General features: G+C 46.0%; 1 protein-coding gene across 16 annotated transcripts in view; it reads right to left on the bottom strand.

Moving 5' to 3' along the window:
• Positions 1-4,606, bottom strand: part of BCAS3 (BCAS3 microtubule associated cell migration factor) — a 718,021-nt gene extending 713,415 nt beyond the window's left edge. For 8 of the 16 annotated variants that reach the window (XR_010153059.1, XM_063799112.1, XM_024350535.2 and 5 more), the window contains exons 1-2: positions 4,129-4,337; positions 2,499-2,586 (exon numbers count right to left, since the gene is read on the bottom strand). Coding sequence is in view for 10 of the 16 variants with exons in the window: in XM_063799112.1 (XP_063655182.1) it covers positions 2,499-2,581 (83 nt within the window). In the remaining 6 variants the exon portion in view is untranslated. Of the gene's footprint in view, positions 1-2,498; positions 2,587-4,023; positions 4,359-4,456 lie in introns of those variants that run through there. The other 8 variants (XM_063799113.1, XM_063799121.1, XM_063799120.1 and 5 more) reach the window with 5 other exon arrangements.
• Positions 4,607-17,105: the final 12,499 nt, after the last annotated feature.

The raw sequence follows: 17,105 nt of genomic DNA, 5'->3' as shown, positions 1-17,105 counted from the left end.
AATACAAAAATTAGGCCGGGCGCGGTGGCTCACACCTGTAATCCCAGCACTTTGGGAGGCTGAGGCAGGCGGACCACCTGAGATTGGGAGTTTGAGACCAACCTGGACAACATGGAGAAACCCTGTCTCTACTAAAAAATACAAAATTAGCCAGGCATGGTGGCGCATGCCTGTAATCCCAGCTAATCGGGAGGCTGAGGCAGGAGAATCGCTTGAACCCAGGAGGCGGAGGTTGCGGTGAGCCGAGATCGTGCCATCGCACTGCAGCCTGGGCAAAAAGAGCGAAACTCCGTCTCAAAAAAAATATATATATATACAAAAATTAGCCAGGCGTGGTGATCCACATTTGTAATCCCAGCTACTTGGGAGGCTGAGGCAAGAGAATCATTTGAACCCAGAAGGCGGAGGTTGCAGTGAGCCAAGATCATGCCACTGCACTCCAGCCTGGGCAATGGAGCGAGACTGCATCTCAAAAAAAGAAAAAAATAATAATAATATATATACATATAAAATATATCTATTTATTTTTCTTATTTTTTGGAAATGAAGTCTTGCTCTTGTCCCCCAGGCTGGAGTGCGATGGCACGATCTCAGCTCACTGCAACCTCCGCCTCCCGGGTTCAAGCGATTCTCCTGCCTCAGCCTCCCAAGTAGCTGGGATTACAGGCTATTGCCACCACGCCCAGCTAAGTTTTGTATTTTTAGTAGAGACGGGTTTTCTCCACGTTGGTCAGGCTGGTCTCGAACTCCCAACCTCAGGTGATCCACCCACCTCAGCCTCCCAAAATGCTGGGATTATAGGCATGAGCCACTGCGCCCAGACATATATTTTTTTTAAGACACAGTCTCACTCTGTCACCTAGGCTGGAGTGTAATGGCACAATCACAGCTTACCACAGCTTCAAGCTCCTGGGCCGAGGTGATCCTCCCATCTCAGCCTCCCGAGTAGCTAAGGCTCCAGGCGCCTGCCACAATGCCTGGCTAATTTTTGTATTTTTTTAAGGCATGAGGGTCTCGGGATGTTGTTCAGGCTGGTGTCAAACTCCTGGTTTCAAGCAATCCTCCCATGTCAGCCTTCAAGTATACATATCTTTGGCCAGGCACGGTGGCTCACACATGTAATTCTAGCACTTTGGGAGGCCAAGACAGGCAGATCACCTGAGGTCAGGAGTTCAAGACCAGCCTGGCCAAATGGCAAAACCCCGTCTTTGCTAAAAATACAAAAATTGGCCAGGCCTGGTGGCGCTCGCCTGTAATCCCAGCTACTTGGGAGACCAAGGCAGGAGAATCGCTTGAATCTGGGAGGCAGAAGAGGAGGTGGAGGCTGCAGCGAGCCGAGATGGCGCCACTGCACTCCAACCTGGGCAACAGAGTGAGACTCCATCTAAAAAAAAAAAAAAAGTATACATATCTTCAAACCATATTAGATTATAAACTCACTCTAGTAAGTATAGACATTCTTTGTCAAAGAATGCCAAAAACAGAGAAATATACTATGACACTTACTTCGAAACTTTCTGACAGAGACCTAGACTAAGAGATTCCTTTTATAGATAACACATGGATACATAGACGGGAACACCACACACTGGTGCCTATCAGAGTTGGGTGGGAGCGGGGAGAGGGTCAGGAAAAATAACTAATGGGGACTATGCTTAATACCTGGGTGATGAAATAATCTGTACAACAAACCCCTGTGACATGAGTTTCCCTATATAACAAACCTGCACATGTACCCTTGAACTTAAAAGTTAAAAGAGATACATTTTACATCACTGTCTGGTAAATACATATACACATGAACATATCTATGTGCATGTCATGAAACAATACAAACTCTCAGCTATATTTTCTAATTTTCTATTATATTCTATTTCATTTTCTTTCTTTTTTTTTTTTTGGAGACAGAGTCTTGCTGTGTCGCCCAGGCTAGGGTGCAGTGGCGCGATCTCAGCGCACTGCAAGTTCCACCTCCCAGGTTCACGTCATTCTCCTGACTCAGCCTCCCGAGTAGCTGGGACTACAGGGGCCACCATACCCGGCTAATTTTTTGTATTTTTAGTACAGACGGGGTTTCACCGTTTTAGCCAGGATGGTCTCGATCTCCTGATCTCGTGATCCACCTGCCTGGGTCTCCCAAAGTGCTGGGATTACAGGCATGAGCCACTGCGCCCGGCCTCTATTTCATTTTCTACTGCAACTCCTGACCCACTAAACTGATTTAACAATCCACTAATTTGTTAAACCTGGAGTTTGAAAACACTGCTCTTCAGGATTTAGCATAGTGCTCTTCATGTACTCTGTAAATGTGCTGAATACGTCAACTTAACTCTCCAATTCTTCATTTGGTCTTGGCAATTATTATTATTCATCCCATAAAGCCAACAGTTAAAAGATTTTTACGAAAGTAACCACTGTTCATAAAGAAAACCTAAATGTTAGTTAGTATTCTGAGTAATCTTTTCTTCAGCTATTGGGTTTATCTGAAATGTGCTTACGTGACAGCCTGGGGGCGAACCACAACTCCACCAGTACAACGACTGGGTCTTCTTGGGGAATCTGTAGCCATAGCTTCATTCATAAAACCTGTTTCCAGAACAAACAAACAAACAAAAAAACAGAAAAACATGGATCGTTTTGGGGGGTAGGGAGGAAGATTTATGATTACTCACTAGAGATCCCTTGTCAAAAATGCCTCAAATGTAGGAAACTTTCCCAGAAATTCCTGTTACACCAGAAAGGGAAAAAAGGAGGAAGTAGGTTTTTAATTTTTTTCAAATTATAATGAGGGGTTTGGGGGGTTATTATTATTTTTGAGATAGAGTCTCGCTCTGTCGCCCAGGCTGGAGTTCAGTGGCACGATCTCTGCTCATGGCAATCTCCGCCTCCCAGGCTCACGCAATTCTCCTGCCTCAGCCTCCTGAGTAGCTGGGATTACAGGCGAGCGCCACCATGCCGAGCTAAATTTTATATTTTTTTGTAGCGACGGGGTTTCACCATGTTGCCAAGGCTGGTCTCGAACTCCTGAGCTCAAGCAATCCATCCCCCTTAGCCTCCCAAAGTGCTGGGATTATAGGCTTGAGCCACCGCGCCCATCCTGTTTTGTTTTTTAATAGGACCAGGTCTCAGAACCACAAAACAATGTAAGGAAGACTCCTGCTGTACCCCTTGGTCTGTTGTTAACATAAATTACAAGGGTGAGAGAACCAGATCATGGGATGGGAATTTACTGCAATTTTATGTTGAGATAGTGAAAATACACATGGTACAATATTTCAAGACCAAACAGAACAAGTGACATGATACCACTCTACCTTCCAATTAAACCTGTTGGGAATCTATGAGTAAATCACAATTTAAATCACATTCGTAACCCCCTGCTACTATAACAAATAAGTCAAGTAATTATTTGACTAGTAGCAAGTAGTCAAATAACTAACATAAACTAATACGTTGTTACAGCCCTTTACCCTTTCCCGTCACATCAGTAAATCCTGATCCTAGAATGTTTCATGACCCTCTGAATCACTGAGATTTTAAGAGCATGGAGTCGGCTTGGTTAAGGTTAAAAGAGGACTGACAGCAATATCAAAGATCTCTTACAGGGCTCAGGGAAGCCCACAACCTGGAACTCATCTTGAAGGCACCGAAAACCATCATTTTTAAGTAGGGAGCATTCACACCTGATGTGAAAACTCTAAACCTGTGCGCCCCACCTCCTACAACCAAAACACCCTCTGCCCGAAGGAGCAGAGACACCACCTCCTCAGAGGGTACCTGCACCTCCAGCCCCTCAGCCCTCTCATTCTCATCCCATTCTTGCTTTCTCGAACCACAGTCTCCCAAGCCCTGCCCTTTAAGGGCCCTGTCTCCTGGGGACGACCCTCGCCAGCCACTCAGGCCCCAGTCTCCTGAAAGACACTCGTACGGCGCTGCCCACTTAACCTCCAACACGGAGCCACCGCTGCCCCCGGCCGCCCTCCGGCCCCTTGCACTGTTCCCCTCCCCCTCCAGTATCGACACCTCTCTCCTGTCGAATTCCTGCCAGCCCGACCCAGTCCCCTCACGCCGCCAGTCCCTCGTCCTCCCCAAGCCTCCCCAAAGCCAAAGCCCTGCCAGCCCTCTCACCGGCCGCCCCGCCGGTTAACGCTAGTCTCCAGCTCTAGGCTCACTGTTTGGAGTCTCCCCGCGTGATTGACGGCAGCCACTTCCTACCACGCCTCAGCGGAACCACCCCCTCTAGCCAATCCCAGAAGCAAACCGGCTATGGCCGGGCACCGCCCTTGGAGGTCAGCTTCGCCAACCAGCAAGTAGGAAAGAGGCGGACCCGCCTCCTGAATGTGTCCAATCCGCTGGGGCTGGAGGGAAAACACAACAGCATGTAAGTTCGGGTGAAGCCGAGGTGTCAGGTTCGGTTGCAAACGCAGGCAGCTGGGGAATAATTACGAACATGTACATTTTTTTTGGAAGACAGAACCTTCGTGGCTTTGAAAAGAAAAGCAACATGATCCAGACTCCTGTCCCGCTCACGTGAGCGTTTCAGGTTGGAGCCGGAGGACAGGGAGACTGGTCTGTTTACATCGAATTCTCGCGACAGCTGGTTCCAAGCTCGGAGCACGTGGACATGGCAGCTGCCAATCACTTTTAGCTGGCCACTCACCCGTCCCACACCCGCCTTCTGCCCAGCCCTTGGCGATGTGTTTACCTTCCGGGAGCCTAGGCTGGCTCGCGCCGGCGATCAGCCGAGGAGGGGTTGATCTGAATAAGGGGCACGGCCGGTAATCTCAACAATTTGAGCTAGGTTTGTAGACCACGCCTGACCCCTTCCTTGCCTCAGTTTCCATCTCCCTTATTGTTGAAGATCGAGATCTCGCCATTGTAATTTCATCAGTTACATTTATTAATATAAGTAGAATAATACTGACTGACTTCTTGAACACTCAGCACAGGCCTTCGTATACTTCATATACAATACTCTAATGTATTATCAAATTTAATGCCAATGACAGGACCGTGAGGGTATAGCTTATTAACGGCGTGGTGGGCTGGGCGTGGTGGCTCACGCCTGCAATCCCAACATTTTGGGAAGCCTAGGCGGGAAGATCGCTTGAGGCCAGGAGTTCTAGAACAGCCTGGACAACATGAAGAAACCCCGTCTCTACTAAAAATAGCCAGGTGTGGTGGCCAATGCCTGTAATCCTAGCTACTGGGGAGGCCGAGGCGGAAGAATTGCTTGAACCCAGGAGGCGGAGATTGCAGTGAGCCTATAGATCACGCCATTGCCCTCCAGCACTTTAGCCTGGGTGACAGAGAGTCCCTCTCAAGATAGATAGATAGATAGATAGATAGATACATACATACATACATACATACATACATACATACATACATAAAATTTTTAAAAATTTTAAAAAAAGAAATGAAAGAAAAGGCCGGGCACGGTGGCTCACACCTGTAATCCCAGCACTTTGGGAGGCTGAGAGGGGCGGATCACTTGAGGTCAGGAGGTCAAGACCAGCCTTGCCAACATTGTGAAACTCTGTCTCTACTAAAAATACAAAAATTAGCGGGTTTTGATGGTGCACGCCTGTAATCCCAACTACTCAGGAGGCTAAGGCGGGAGAATCGCTTGAATCCGAGATGTGAAGGTTGCAGTGAGCCGAGATCGTGCAACTGCACTCCAGCCTGGGCGACAGAGCAAGACTCCAACTTTTTTTTTTTTTTTTTTTTTTTTTTTTTGAGATGGAGTCTCACTGTGTCACCAGGCTGGAGTGCAGTGTCTCGATCTTGGCTCACTGCAACGTCCACCTCGCGGGTTAAAGCAATTATTCTGCCTCGGCATCCTGAGTAGCTGGGATTACAGGCACCCGCCACCACGCCTGGCTAATTCTTTGCATTTTTAGTAGTGACGAGGTTTCACCATTTTGGCCAGGCTGGTCTTGAACTCCTGACTTCATGATCCACCCGCCCTGGCCTCCCAAAGTGCTGGAATTACAGGCGTGAGCCACCATGCCCAGCCAAAAAGATGGTTCTTTAGTACATTATTCTGCAATTTTCCGGGTTTGCTAGCTCTCAGAAATAAAGTTACTATCCTTGCTCTAACTCCTTGACTCTTCACCCCTTGGCTGTCATGCAGTGAGCAGAACAAGTTTGGACTCGGTTACAGGATGAAGGTGAGAGGTGAAGCCAGCTGGACTTCCTGGGTAGAGTGGGGACTTGGAGAACTTTTCTGTCTTACAAGAGGATTGTAAAACACACCAGTCAGCACTCTGTAGCTAGGATTGGAAAACGCACCAATCAGCACTCTGTAGCTAGCAAGGGGATTGTAAAGTGCACCAATCAGCAGTCTGTAGCTAGCAAGGGGATTGTAAAATGCACCATTCAGTGATCTGTAAAAATGCACCAATCAATGCTCTGTAGCTAGCAAGAGGATTGTAAAATGCACCAATCAGCACTCTGTAAAATGCACCAATCAGTGCTCTGTAAAATGCACCAATCAGTGCTCTGTAAAATGTACCAATCAGCAGGAGTCTAAAAGCTAATCGTGGGGAAGATTGAAGAAAGGGCACTGTGCTAGGACAGAAACGGAACATGGGCGGGGACAATAAGGGAATAAAAGCTGGCCACTCCCCCCAGCAGCAGCAACCTGCTCCAGGCCCCTTCCACTCTGTGGAAAGCTAAAAGCTTTGTTGTTTCCTTCTTTACAATAAATCTTGCTGCTGCTCATTCTTTGGGTCCATGCCACCTTTAAGAGCTATAACACTCAACGAGAAGGTCCTCGGCTTCGTTGTTGAAGTCAGACCACGAATCCACCGGAAGGAACCAACTCCGGACCCAAAGGGAAAGAATCAAGGATGTTCAAATCCAACAAACCTTAAAGGTGTTAGAAAAAAAAAAAAAAAAGATGTTTTCTGTGTTTTGGGCTTGATCAGCTGAGTCGTGCCATTTACAAATAGGATGAACACTAGCTGAGTTTTACATTTCTTGATAAATTTCTGTGCCTTCATTGTTTCATCCTTTGTAAATTGTAGAAGGAATAATATGGGTGGGGCGCGGTGGCTCAGGCCTGTAATCCCAACACGTTGGGAGGCCGAGGAGGGTGGATCATGAGGTCAGGAGATCGAAACCATCCTAACATGGTGAAACTCCATCTCTACTAAAAATACAAAAAATTAGCCAGGCGTGGTGGCTGGCGCTTGTAGTCCCAGCTACTCGGTAGGCTGAGGCAGAGAATGGCGAGAATCTGGGAGGCGGAGCTTGCAGTGAGCCGAGATCGCGCCACTGCACTCCAGCCTGGGCAACAGAGCAAGACTCCGTCTCCAAAAAAAAAAAAAAAAAAAGAATATTATGAGCCTCATAGGCTTTCTTTTTAGCGGGGGCGTCAGAGGGGGGCAGTTTTGCTGTTACCCAGGCTGGTGTGCAGTAGTGCAATCATAGCTCACTGCAACCTCCAACTCCTCGGCTCATGTGATCCTCCCACCTCAGCCTCCTAAGTAGCTGGGTTTACAGGCACACACCAACATGCTGGCTAATTAAAAATTTTTTTTCTGTAGAGACAGGGCCTCCCTATGTTGCCCAGGCTGATCTTGAACTCTGGAGCTCAAGTGATTCTCCCATCTCAGCTTCCCAAAGTGCTGGGATTACAGGTGTGAACCACTGCACCCGACCCATAGGCTTTTTATGACTAAATAAGTTTTTTTTCTTTTTCTTTTTTTTCTTTTGAGACAGAGTCTCACTCTGTCACCTAAGCTGGAGTGCAGTGGCACGATCTGGGCTCACTGCAACCTCCACCTCCCGAGTTCAAGCAGTTCTTTTTGCCTCAGCCTCCTGAGTAGCTGGGACTACAGGTGTGCACCACCATGCCTGGCTAATTTTTGTATTTTTAGTAGAGACGGGGTTTCACCATGTTGGCCAGGCTGGTCTGGAACTCCTGACCTCGTGATCTGCCTGCATCGGCCTCCCAAAGTGCTGGGATTACAGGCGTGAGCCACCACTGCGCCTGGCCATTTTTTCTTTCTTTTTTTTTTTTTTTTTTTTTTTTTGAGACAAGAGTGTCAGTCTGTCTCCCAGGCTGGAGTGCAGTGACACAATCATAGCTCACTGCTACCTTGACTTCACAGACTCAAGTGATCCTCCCACCTCAGCCTCCTGAGTAGCTGGGACGGCAGACCTGCACCACCACTCCTGGTAATTTTTGTATTTTTTATTTTCTTTTTCTTTTTTTCTTTTTCTTTCTTTCTTTCTTTCTTTTTTTTTTTTTAATTGAGACAGTCTTTGCACTGTCGCCTGGGCTGGAGTGCAGTGGTGCAATCTCGGTTCACTGCAACCTCCGCGCCCCGGGTTCAAGCAATTCTTCTGCGTCAGCCTCCCGAGTAGCTGGGATTACAGGCGCCCACTACCACATCCAGCTAATGTTTTGTATTTTTAGTAGAGACAGGGTTTCCCCATGTTGGCCAGGCTGGTGTCGAACTCGTGATTCACCCACCTCGGCCTCCCAAAGTGCTGGGATTACAGGCGTGAGCCACTGAGCCCGGCCATTTTTGTATTTTTTCTAGAGATGGAGTTTCACCATGTTGCCCAGGCTGGTCTCGAACTCTTGAGCTCAAGCCATGTGCCCGCCTCAGCCTCCCAAAGTGCTGGGATTACAGGCGTGAGTCATCCGCCCAGCCCAAATTTAAAGTTCTTAGATCAAAGTAGAAATTTCTCCAAATGCACCGGGCGCAGTGGCTCATACCTGTAATCCCAGCACTTTGGGAGGCTGAGGCAGGCGGATCACCTGCGGTCATGAGTTCGAGACCAGCCTGACCAACATGGAGAAACCCCGTCTCTAAGGGCCGGGCGCGGTGGCTCACGCCTGTAATCCCAGCACTTTGGGAAGCCAAGGCAGGCGGATCACGAAGTCAGGAGATAGAGATAATCATGGCTAACACGGTGAAACCCCGTCTCTACTAAAAATACAAAAAATTAGCTGGGCGTGGTGGCGGGTACCTGTAGTCCCAGCCACTTGGGAGGCTGAGGCAGGAGAATGGTGTGAACCCGAGGGGCGGAGCTTGTAGTGAGCCGAGATCACGCCATGGCACTCCAGCCAGGGCGACAGAGCGAGACTCCGTCTCAAAAAAAAAAGAAAAAGAAACCCCGTCTCTACTAAAAATAAAAAATAAGCCAGGCGTGGTGGCGCATGCCCGTAATCCCAGTTACTCAGGAGGCTGAGGCAGGAGAAACGCTTGAACCTGGGAGGTGGAGGTTGCGGTGAGCCAAGATCGCACCGTTGCACTCCAGACTGGGCAACAAGAGCGAAACTCCGTCTCAGAAAAAAAAAAAAAAGAAAGAAATTTCTCCAAACGAACTACCAGCCAGTTCTAATTACCCCATTTTATTATCCACAAAGATGGTTTGAGATTCTCTTATGAGCCTTCACTGGAGATAAAACGTGTGGTGATCATATTTTTTAACGGAAGAAACTAGTGGGTGCTTTGTACATACTGCCAGCTCATGAGTCACTTCAAAGTACAGAGACATGGAGAAACTCTTCAGTGAACTATTTGTTCTTGCTACCTAGCAATCCCAGCTACGAAACTCATTTTTAATGGAAAAGAGTAACTTTAAGGGAGTTCTTTATTCTTCCAATTGCTTCCTTGGCCCAGTATAATAAATTACTAATGACCAAGATTGCCTCTCATATGTCCCTACAGAACAAAAAAACAAAATCCCTAGAGAATAATCAGGGAGCTGTCCATATGCAAACCAAATTTCAAGATCAGTGTATACTTTCTGGTGTGTTTTTGCTTTGGTTAGGATTCTTCTTTTGGTTTGTTTGTTTGTTTGTTTTTTAAGGCTTAAGCTATTGCCTCACTGACCCAGGCCACCAAAAACACTTGAATAATGATCCTGTAATTTCAGCAGCAGGGAAACAACCTGTTTTCACACAAAACTGTGGTGAACATTAGTATTTTAATTTTCAGCGAAGTATTTTTAAAAGTTTAAAAAATAAAACCTCATCACTTTTCTCTAAAATCCTCTAGCTATAGCTAGGATTTTATCTTGTAAGATAAAAATACATTGATTACTCATGATATTGACTTTTTCTGATGCATTCATTAGGTCACAATTTTTAAACACTACCCAAAGTAGAATCCCAAAATTCATAGACTAGCAAAACCAACATAATCCAAACTCCTATCACCTCACCTCTATTGATTACAATTAGTGCCTGCCATTTGTCCATCCTGAATACTAGGTACTAGGTAATCATGCTTTCTAAAACAGCATTTCCCCATAATTTCTATTCAAAATTTTAAGTCTTAGAAGTTGTTTATTATGTTGGATCCCTCTGCTCCTTCCGAAGTCCAGCAAACATCCTGAAGATGGCTGGGCGCGGTGGCTCATGCCTGTAATCCCAGCATTTTGGGAGGCCGAGCCGGGAGGATCACCTGAGGTCAGTAGTTCGAGACCAGCCTGGCCAACATGGTGAAAACCCGTCTCTACTAAAAATACAAAAATTAGCCGGGCATGGTGGCACACGCCTGTAGTCCCAGCTACTCCAGAGGCTGAGGCAGGAGAATTGCTTGAACCCAGGAGGGGGAGGTTACAGTGAGCCAAGATGGCACCACTGCACTCCAGTCTGGGCAACAGAGCAAGACTCTGTCTCAAAAAAAAAAAAAATCCTGAAGATACGGTGATTATTTTCCTTTAGTTTTTCATTCTCTTGAAACCAACTAGTATCTATAAAGTGGTCATAGAATTTGTCATCTTGTCAGGACACTTTTGTGAAATGAGACTCTTCTAATAATTACACCAAAAAAAAAAAATGTAAACTAGGACTGCCCCGGGCAAACTATTAAGTATGGTCATCCCTGTCACTCAGGCTAGAGTACAGTGGTGCAATCAGAATTCACTGCAGCCTCAACCTTCTCGGTTCAAGGGATCCTCCTGCCTCAGCCCAGGTGCGTACCACCACACCCAGCTAATTTTTAAATTTTTTTTGTAAAGACAGGGTCTCACTTTGTTACCCAGGCTGGTCTCAAACTCCTGGGTTCAACCAATCTGCCTGCCTTCGCCTCCCAAACTGTTGGGAGTTGCAGTTGCAGTACAGGAGTGAGCCACAGCCAGGCCAAGTGTGGTCATTCTTTATCTTTGACACATCAGTGCTGCTTTGTAACTGCTTATAATTGTATTGCCTGTAACTGAAATGTAACAAAATCTCTTTACCAGAAACGATTATTTATTTGTTTCATTTATTCTCCATGATGCTCTATTCACTAACAGGAACAATTAAATGTCGGAGCTCCTACTATTGCCCAGGCACGGTGGTGTCAGAGGCCTTTGAACCAGAGCAACTCCATCTTGAAAAGGGGCTATGTAAAATGAGTCTGAGACCTACTGGGCTGCATTCCCAGGTTAGGCCTTCTAAGTCACAGGATCAGATAGGAGGTCAGTACAAGATACAGGTCATAAAGACCTTAACTAATAAAACAGGTTGCGGGAAAGAAGCCTGCCAAAACCCACCAAAACCAAGATGGCAACGAGTGACCTCTGGTTATCCTCACTGCTCATTATACACGAATTATAATATATTAGCATGCTAAAAGACACTCCTACCAGGGCCAGGATAGTTTACAAATACCATGGCAGTGTCGGGGGGTTACCATATACGGTCTAAAAAGGGGAGGAACCCTCAGTTTCGAGAATTGCCCACCCCTTTCCCGGAAAAGTCATAAATAATCCACCCCTTGTTTAGTATATAATCAAGAAATAACCATAAAAATGGCCAACTAGCAGCTCATCCTGCTGCTCTGTCTATGGAAGAGGCATTCTTTACTCCTTTACTTTCCTAATAAACTTGCTTCCAGTTTATGGACTCACCCCGAATTTTTTCTTGTGCAAGAGCCAAGAACCCTGTCTTGGGGTCTGGATCAGGACCCCTTTCCAGTAACAGTAGCTCAGGCCTGGAATCCCAACACTTTGGGTGGCTGAGGCGGGAGGATTGCTTGAGCCTAGGAGTTTGAGACCAGCCTGGTCAACATAGTGAGACCCCATCTCTACAAAAAAAGTAAAACTTAGCTGAGCGTGGTGGCCCATGCCTTTAGTCCTAACTGCTCGGGAGGCTGAGGCAGCAGGATCACTGGAGTCCAAGAGTTCAAAGCTGCAGTGAGTTGTGATTGTGCTACTGCACTCCACACTGGGAAACCAAATGAGACCCTGTCTCTCCAAAAAAAAAAAAACAAAAAAAACCAACCATAGACAGTTATAAAGATACAGGAAAGTGAAACTGCCGGCAAGGACCAAATCTTGTTTTTGTTGTTGTTTCGTTTTGTTTTGAAACAGAGTCTCCCTTGGTCACCCAGGCTGGAGTGCAGTGGCTCAATCTCGGCTCACTGCAACCTCTGCCTCCTGGGTTCAAGTGATTCTCCTGCCTCAGCCTCCTGAGTTGCTGGGATTACAGGTGCGCACCATCACATACGCGCCACCATGCCCAGCTAATTTTTGTATTTTTAGTAGAGATGTGTTTTCACCATGTTGGCAGAGCTGGTCTCATACTCCTGAGCTCAGGTGATCCACCTGCCTCGGTCTTCCAAAGTGCCAGGATTACAGGCATGAGCTACCATGCCCAGCCCTCAAACCTTAGTTTTATCAACTGTTTTAAAAAATACACAAGGTGGTCAGGCATGGTGCCGCATGCCTGTAATCCAGCATTTTGGGAGGCCAAGGTGGGTGTATCACCTGAGGTCAGGAGTTTGAGACCAGCCTGGCCAACATGGTGAAACCCCGTTTCTACTAAAAATACAAAAATTAGCTGGGCATGGTGGTGCGCACCTGTAGTCCCAGCTACTCAGGAGACTGAGGCAGGAGAATCACTTGAACCCAGGAAGTGGAGGTTGCAGTGAGCCGAGATTGAGCCACTGCACTGCAGCTTGGGCGTGACAGAGCAAGACTCTGTCTCAAAAAAATGAAAATGCCGCTTCCTCTGGTCTTCATGTTTGTTTTTTTTTCTTCCTTTTTTTTGAGACGGAGTCTTGCTTTGTCTTGGCTCACTACAACCTCCACCTCCTGGGTTCATGCAATTCTCCTGCCTCAACCTCCCAAGTAGCTGGGATTACAGGCATATGCCATCATGCCTGGCTAATTTTTTTACTTTTAGTAGAGACGGGGTTTGACCATGTTGGCCAGGCTGGTCTCAAACTCCTGACTTCAAGTGATCCACCCACCTCGGCCTCCCAAAGTGCTGGGATTACAGGTGGAGCTACCATGCCCGGCCCTATCATGGTTTCTGAAGAGAAATATGCAGTCATTTAAATTAGTCCTGTGTAGGTCAGTATGCATTATATTTTCCCTCTGGTGGCTTTCAAGATTGTTTTTCTCTTTAGTTTTTAGCAATTTGGTTATGTCAGGATTTCTTAATGTTTTCTGTTTGGGGATTTGCTGAGCTTGAATTTGTAGGTTTATGACTCATTAGACTTAGGATGTTTTAAAGCCATCTTTTATTATTATTATTATTATTATTATTATTATTATATTATTATTATTAGAGTCAGGGTCTTACTCTGTTGCGAAGGCTGGAGTGCAGTGGCCCGATGTCGGCTCAATTCAACCTCCGCCTCCCGAGTTCAAGTGACTCTTCTGCCTCAGCCTCCTGAGTAGCTGGACTACAGGCATCCGCCACCATGCCTGGCTAATTTTTGTATTTTTAGTACAGACAGGGTTTCACCATGTTGGCCAGAATGGTCTCAAACTCCTAACCTTAAGTGATCCACCCACCTTAGCCTCTCAAAGTGCTGGGAATACAGGCATATTCCGTGCCCAGCCTAGATTTTTTTTTAGCACCACATTCTTCTCTGTTTCCATTTGTTTTTGTTTTGTTTTGTTTTTGTTTTTGCAACGAAGTCTCACTTTGTCACCTAGGCTGGAGTGCAGTGGTACATTCTCAGCTCACTGCAACCTCTGCCTCCCAGGTTCAAGCAATTCTCCTGCCTTAGCCTCCCAAGTAGCTGGGATTACAGGTGTGTGCCACCGCGCCCAGCTAATTTTTGTATGTTTAGTAGAGATGGGGTTTCACCATGTTGGCCAGGCTGGTCTCAAACTCCTGACCTCAGGTGATCCCCCCACCTCAGCCTCCCAAAGAGCTGGGATTACGGGCATGAGCCACCGCACCCGACCTGTTTTCATTTTGTTATTTTGTGTTTTGTGTAAGAGACAGGGCCTAGCTATGCTGTCCAGGCTGGAGTCCAATAGCTATTCACAGGTGTGATCATCGCACACTATAGCCTGGAACTCTTGGGCTCAAGCAATCCTCCCACCACAGCTTCCTGAGTAGCTAGGACTACAGGAATGCACCACCATACCCAGCTTGCTTTCTTTTAACTTTTTTTCCTTTTGCTAAAACTTTTGTTACTTTTATTATTTATTTTTGAGGCAGTGTCTCACTCTGTTGCCCAGGCTGGTGTGCAGTGGTGTGATCACGGCTCACTGAAGCCTCAACCCCCTGGGCCCAAGTGATCCTCCTACCTCAGACTCCAGAGTAGCTGGGACTACAGGCACATGCCACCACACCTGGCTAGTAATGTTCCTACATTCCACTTTTAGTCATAGAACATTGATTCTAAGTAGTCTATAAGTGTATGTACATTGTAATCCCTAATGCAACCAGTAATACTGCCTAAATATTTTGTCTCTAAGATTAAAATTTGCCTAGCACTTTGGGAGGCCAAGGCAGGAGGATCACTTGAGGCCAGGAATTTAAGACCAGCCTGAGCAACACCGTGAGACCTTGTCTCTAAGGAAATTTTAAAAATCCGCCAGGTGTGGTGATATGCACCTGTAGTCCCAGCTACTCAGGAAGCTGAGATGGGAGGATCACTTGAACCCAGGAGTTAAAGGTTACAGTGAGCTATGATTTTGCCACTGCACTCCACATCAGCCTGGGGACAGTGAGACCCTGTTAAAAAAAAAAAATTATTCTCAACTTTGTTAGTGAGATAGTTTATTTAGGGACAAAATACATTAAGATGTTTTACTCCACTAGAGCAATCTTCCAGATGCCTGGAAGATGAAAATAACATTGCTCATTAATGCTATTACCAAAACATAACTATTGCACACCCTACTAAAACAATGTTATACACGCTGTATTTCAGAATATCAATGCTTTTAACTTCCAGGTTGTGACAGCCTCCTTCCAGATGACACTTAAAAATGCCCACCTCCTAGAATTCATGCCTTGTGTAGGAGTCTCCCACGTTGTAGTTGACTTGGTCTGTGTGACCAACAAAATACAGAATTGGTATGACACTTTCAGAGGCTAGGTTACAAAAAACATCGTGGCTTCTTCCTTGCCCTCTGGTGTTGCTTGCTCTGGGGACAAATAACTGTCATGTTGTGAGAGGCCCTCTGGAGGGGAACATGTGGCAACAAACTGAGGTCTCCTGCCAACAGTTGTGAGTCTTGTGGGAAGCAGATCTTCTAGCCCCAGTGACACCTTCGAAAGATTGTAGCCCTGGTTGATAGCTTGACCAAAACCACGAGACTATCACCCAGCTAAACCACTCTCAGATTTCTGAGGCTCAGAAACTGGAGATAATATTTGTTGTTTTAAACTGCTAAATTTCGAGATATTGTTTTGTAGCAATGAATACATATTTTAATCCTTGTGGCATAAGACACACAGATCAAGAATTACCTTCTGCAAAATATTGAAAATAACCAGAATGTGTGGACATGGTTAAATAATGGCATAGTTGGCTGGGCACAGTGGCTCACGCCTGTAATCCCAGCACTTTGGGAGGCCTAGGCTGGTGGATCATGAGGTCAAGAGATCAAGACCATCCTGGCCAACATGGTGAAAACCCATCTCTACTAAAAATACAAAACTTAGCCAGGCATGGTGGCACGCACCTGTAGTCCCCAGCTACTCGGGAGGCTGAGGCAGGAGAATCGCTTGAACCCAGGAGGCAGAGGTTGCAGTGAGCCGAGATCGCGCCACTGCACTCCAGCCCAGGCAACAAAAGCGAAACTCCATCTCGAAAAAAAGAAAAAAAAATAATAATGGCATAGTTAACTTACATCTGTAGACTGAAATACTAAAGAATGAGGCTCTTTGATGTACTGACATAGAAAAATCTTTAAGAAATAAGGTTAAGACAAACACATAATCATTGCATGTCTGTGCATAGACACAAAAAATAGGGGGAAATGTTGACTGTCTTGGGGACTGAGGTAGGGGACTTTACATTATGTATCATTTTACACATCATGAACTTTCCATTACTACTGATTTATGTGTTACAAAGACAAATAAAAGGTAAGAAAAACAAACATTAAAGCATTATTTGTGATTGCATAATATCTTTGACTCCCTTATAGAGTAGGTATAACCACAGCACTAGAACACATGCAAAAAATAAGTAACTTTAACATGTGCACTTGTGTCTCAAAAAGGTTTCCAATATTAGATAGCTACTAATATGGTATGGAATTAGATCTATTGCACTAAAAAATAATGTGATGTAGGAAAGAATGCTGTAACACTTTTTACATTAAACAATTGATTTGAAAAATACAGATTACATAATCTATTTTACAACCACTGGCAAAAAAGAAAAAAAAGTAAAAAGTAGCTACATTGATTTTTTTTTTTTTTTTAATTTTGAGACAGGGTCTCACTTTGTTGCCCAGGCTGGAGTGCAGTGGCATGATCATGGCTCACTGCAGCCTCCACCTCCCAGGCTCAAGTGATCCTCCCACCTCAGCTTCCTGGGTAGCTGGGACCACAGGCACACAACACCACGTCCAGTTAATTATTTTTTTTGTAGAGATGGGGTATCCCTATGTTTTCCAGGCTGGTCTCAAACTCCTGGGCTCAGGCAATTCTCCCACCTCAGCCTCCCAAAGTGTCGGGAATACAGGCAGGAGACACCACACCTGGCCTAAATGGATTTTTTCTTTTTCTTTTTTTTTTGAGATGAAGTTGCACTTTGTCACCCAGGCTGGAGTGCACTGGCTCAATCTCGGCTCACTGCAACCTCCACCTCCCGGGTTCAAGTGATTCTTCTGCCTCAGCCTCCCAAGTAGCTGGGACTACAGACACACGCCACCATGCCCAGCTAATTTTT

Source organism: Pan troglodytes, chromosome 19 (assembly GCF_028858775.2).
Source record: "Pan troglodytes isolate AG18354 chromosome 19, NHGRI_mPanTro3-v2.0_pri, whole genome shotgun sequence".
NCBI lineage: Eukaryota > Metazoa > Chordata > Mammalia > Primates > Hominidae > Pan > Pan troglodytes.
Note: the sequence above shows the minus strand (reverse complement) of the source record. Positions and strands in the feature narration are given on the sequence as shown.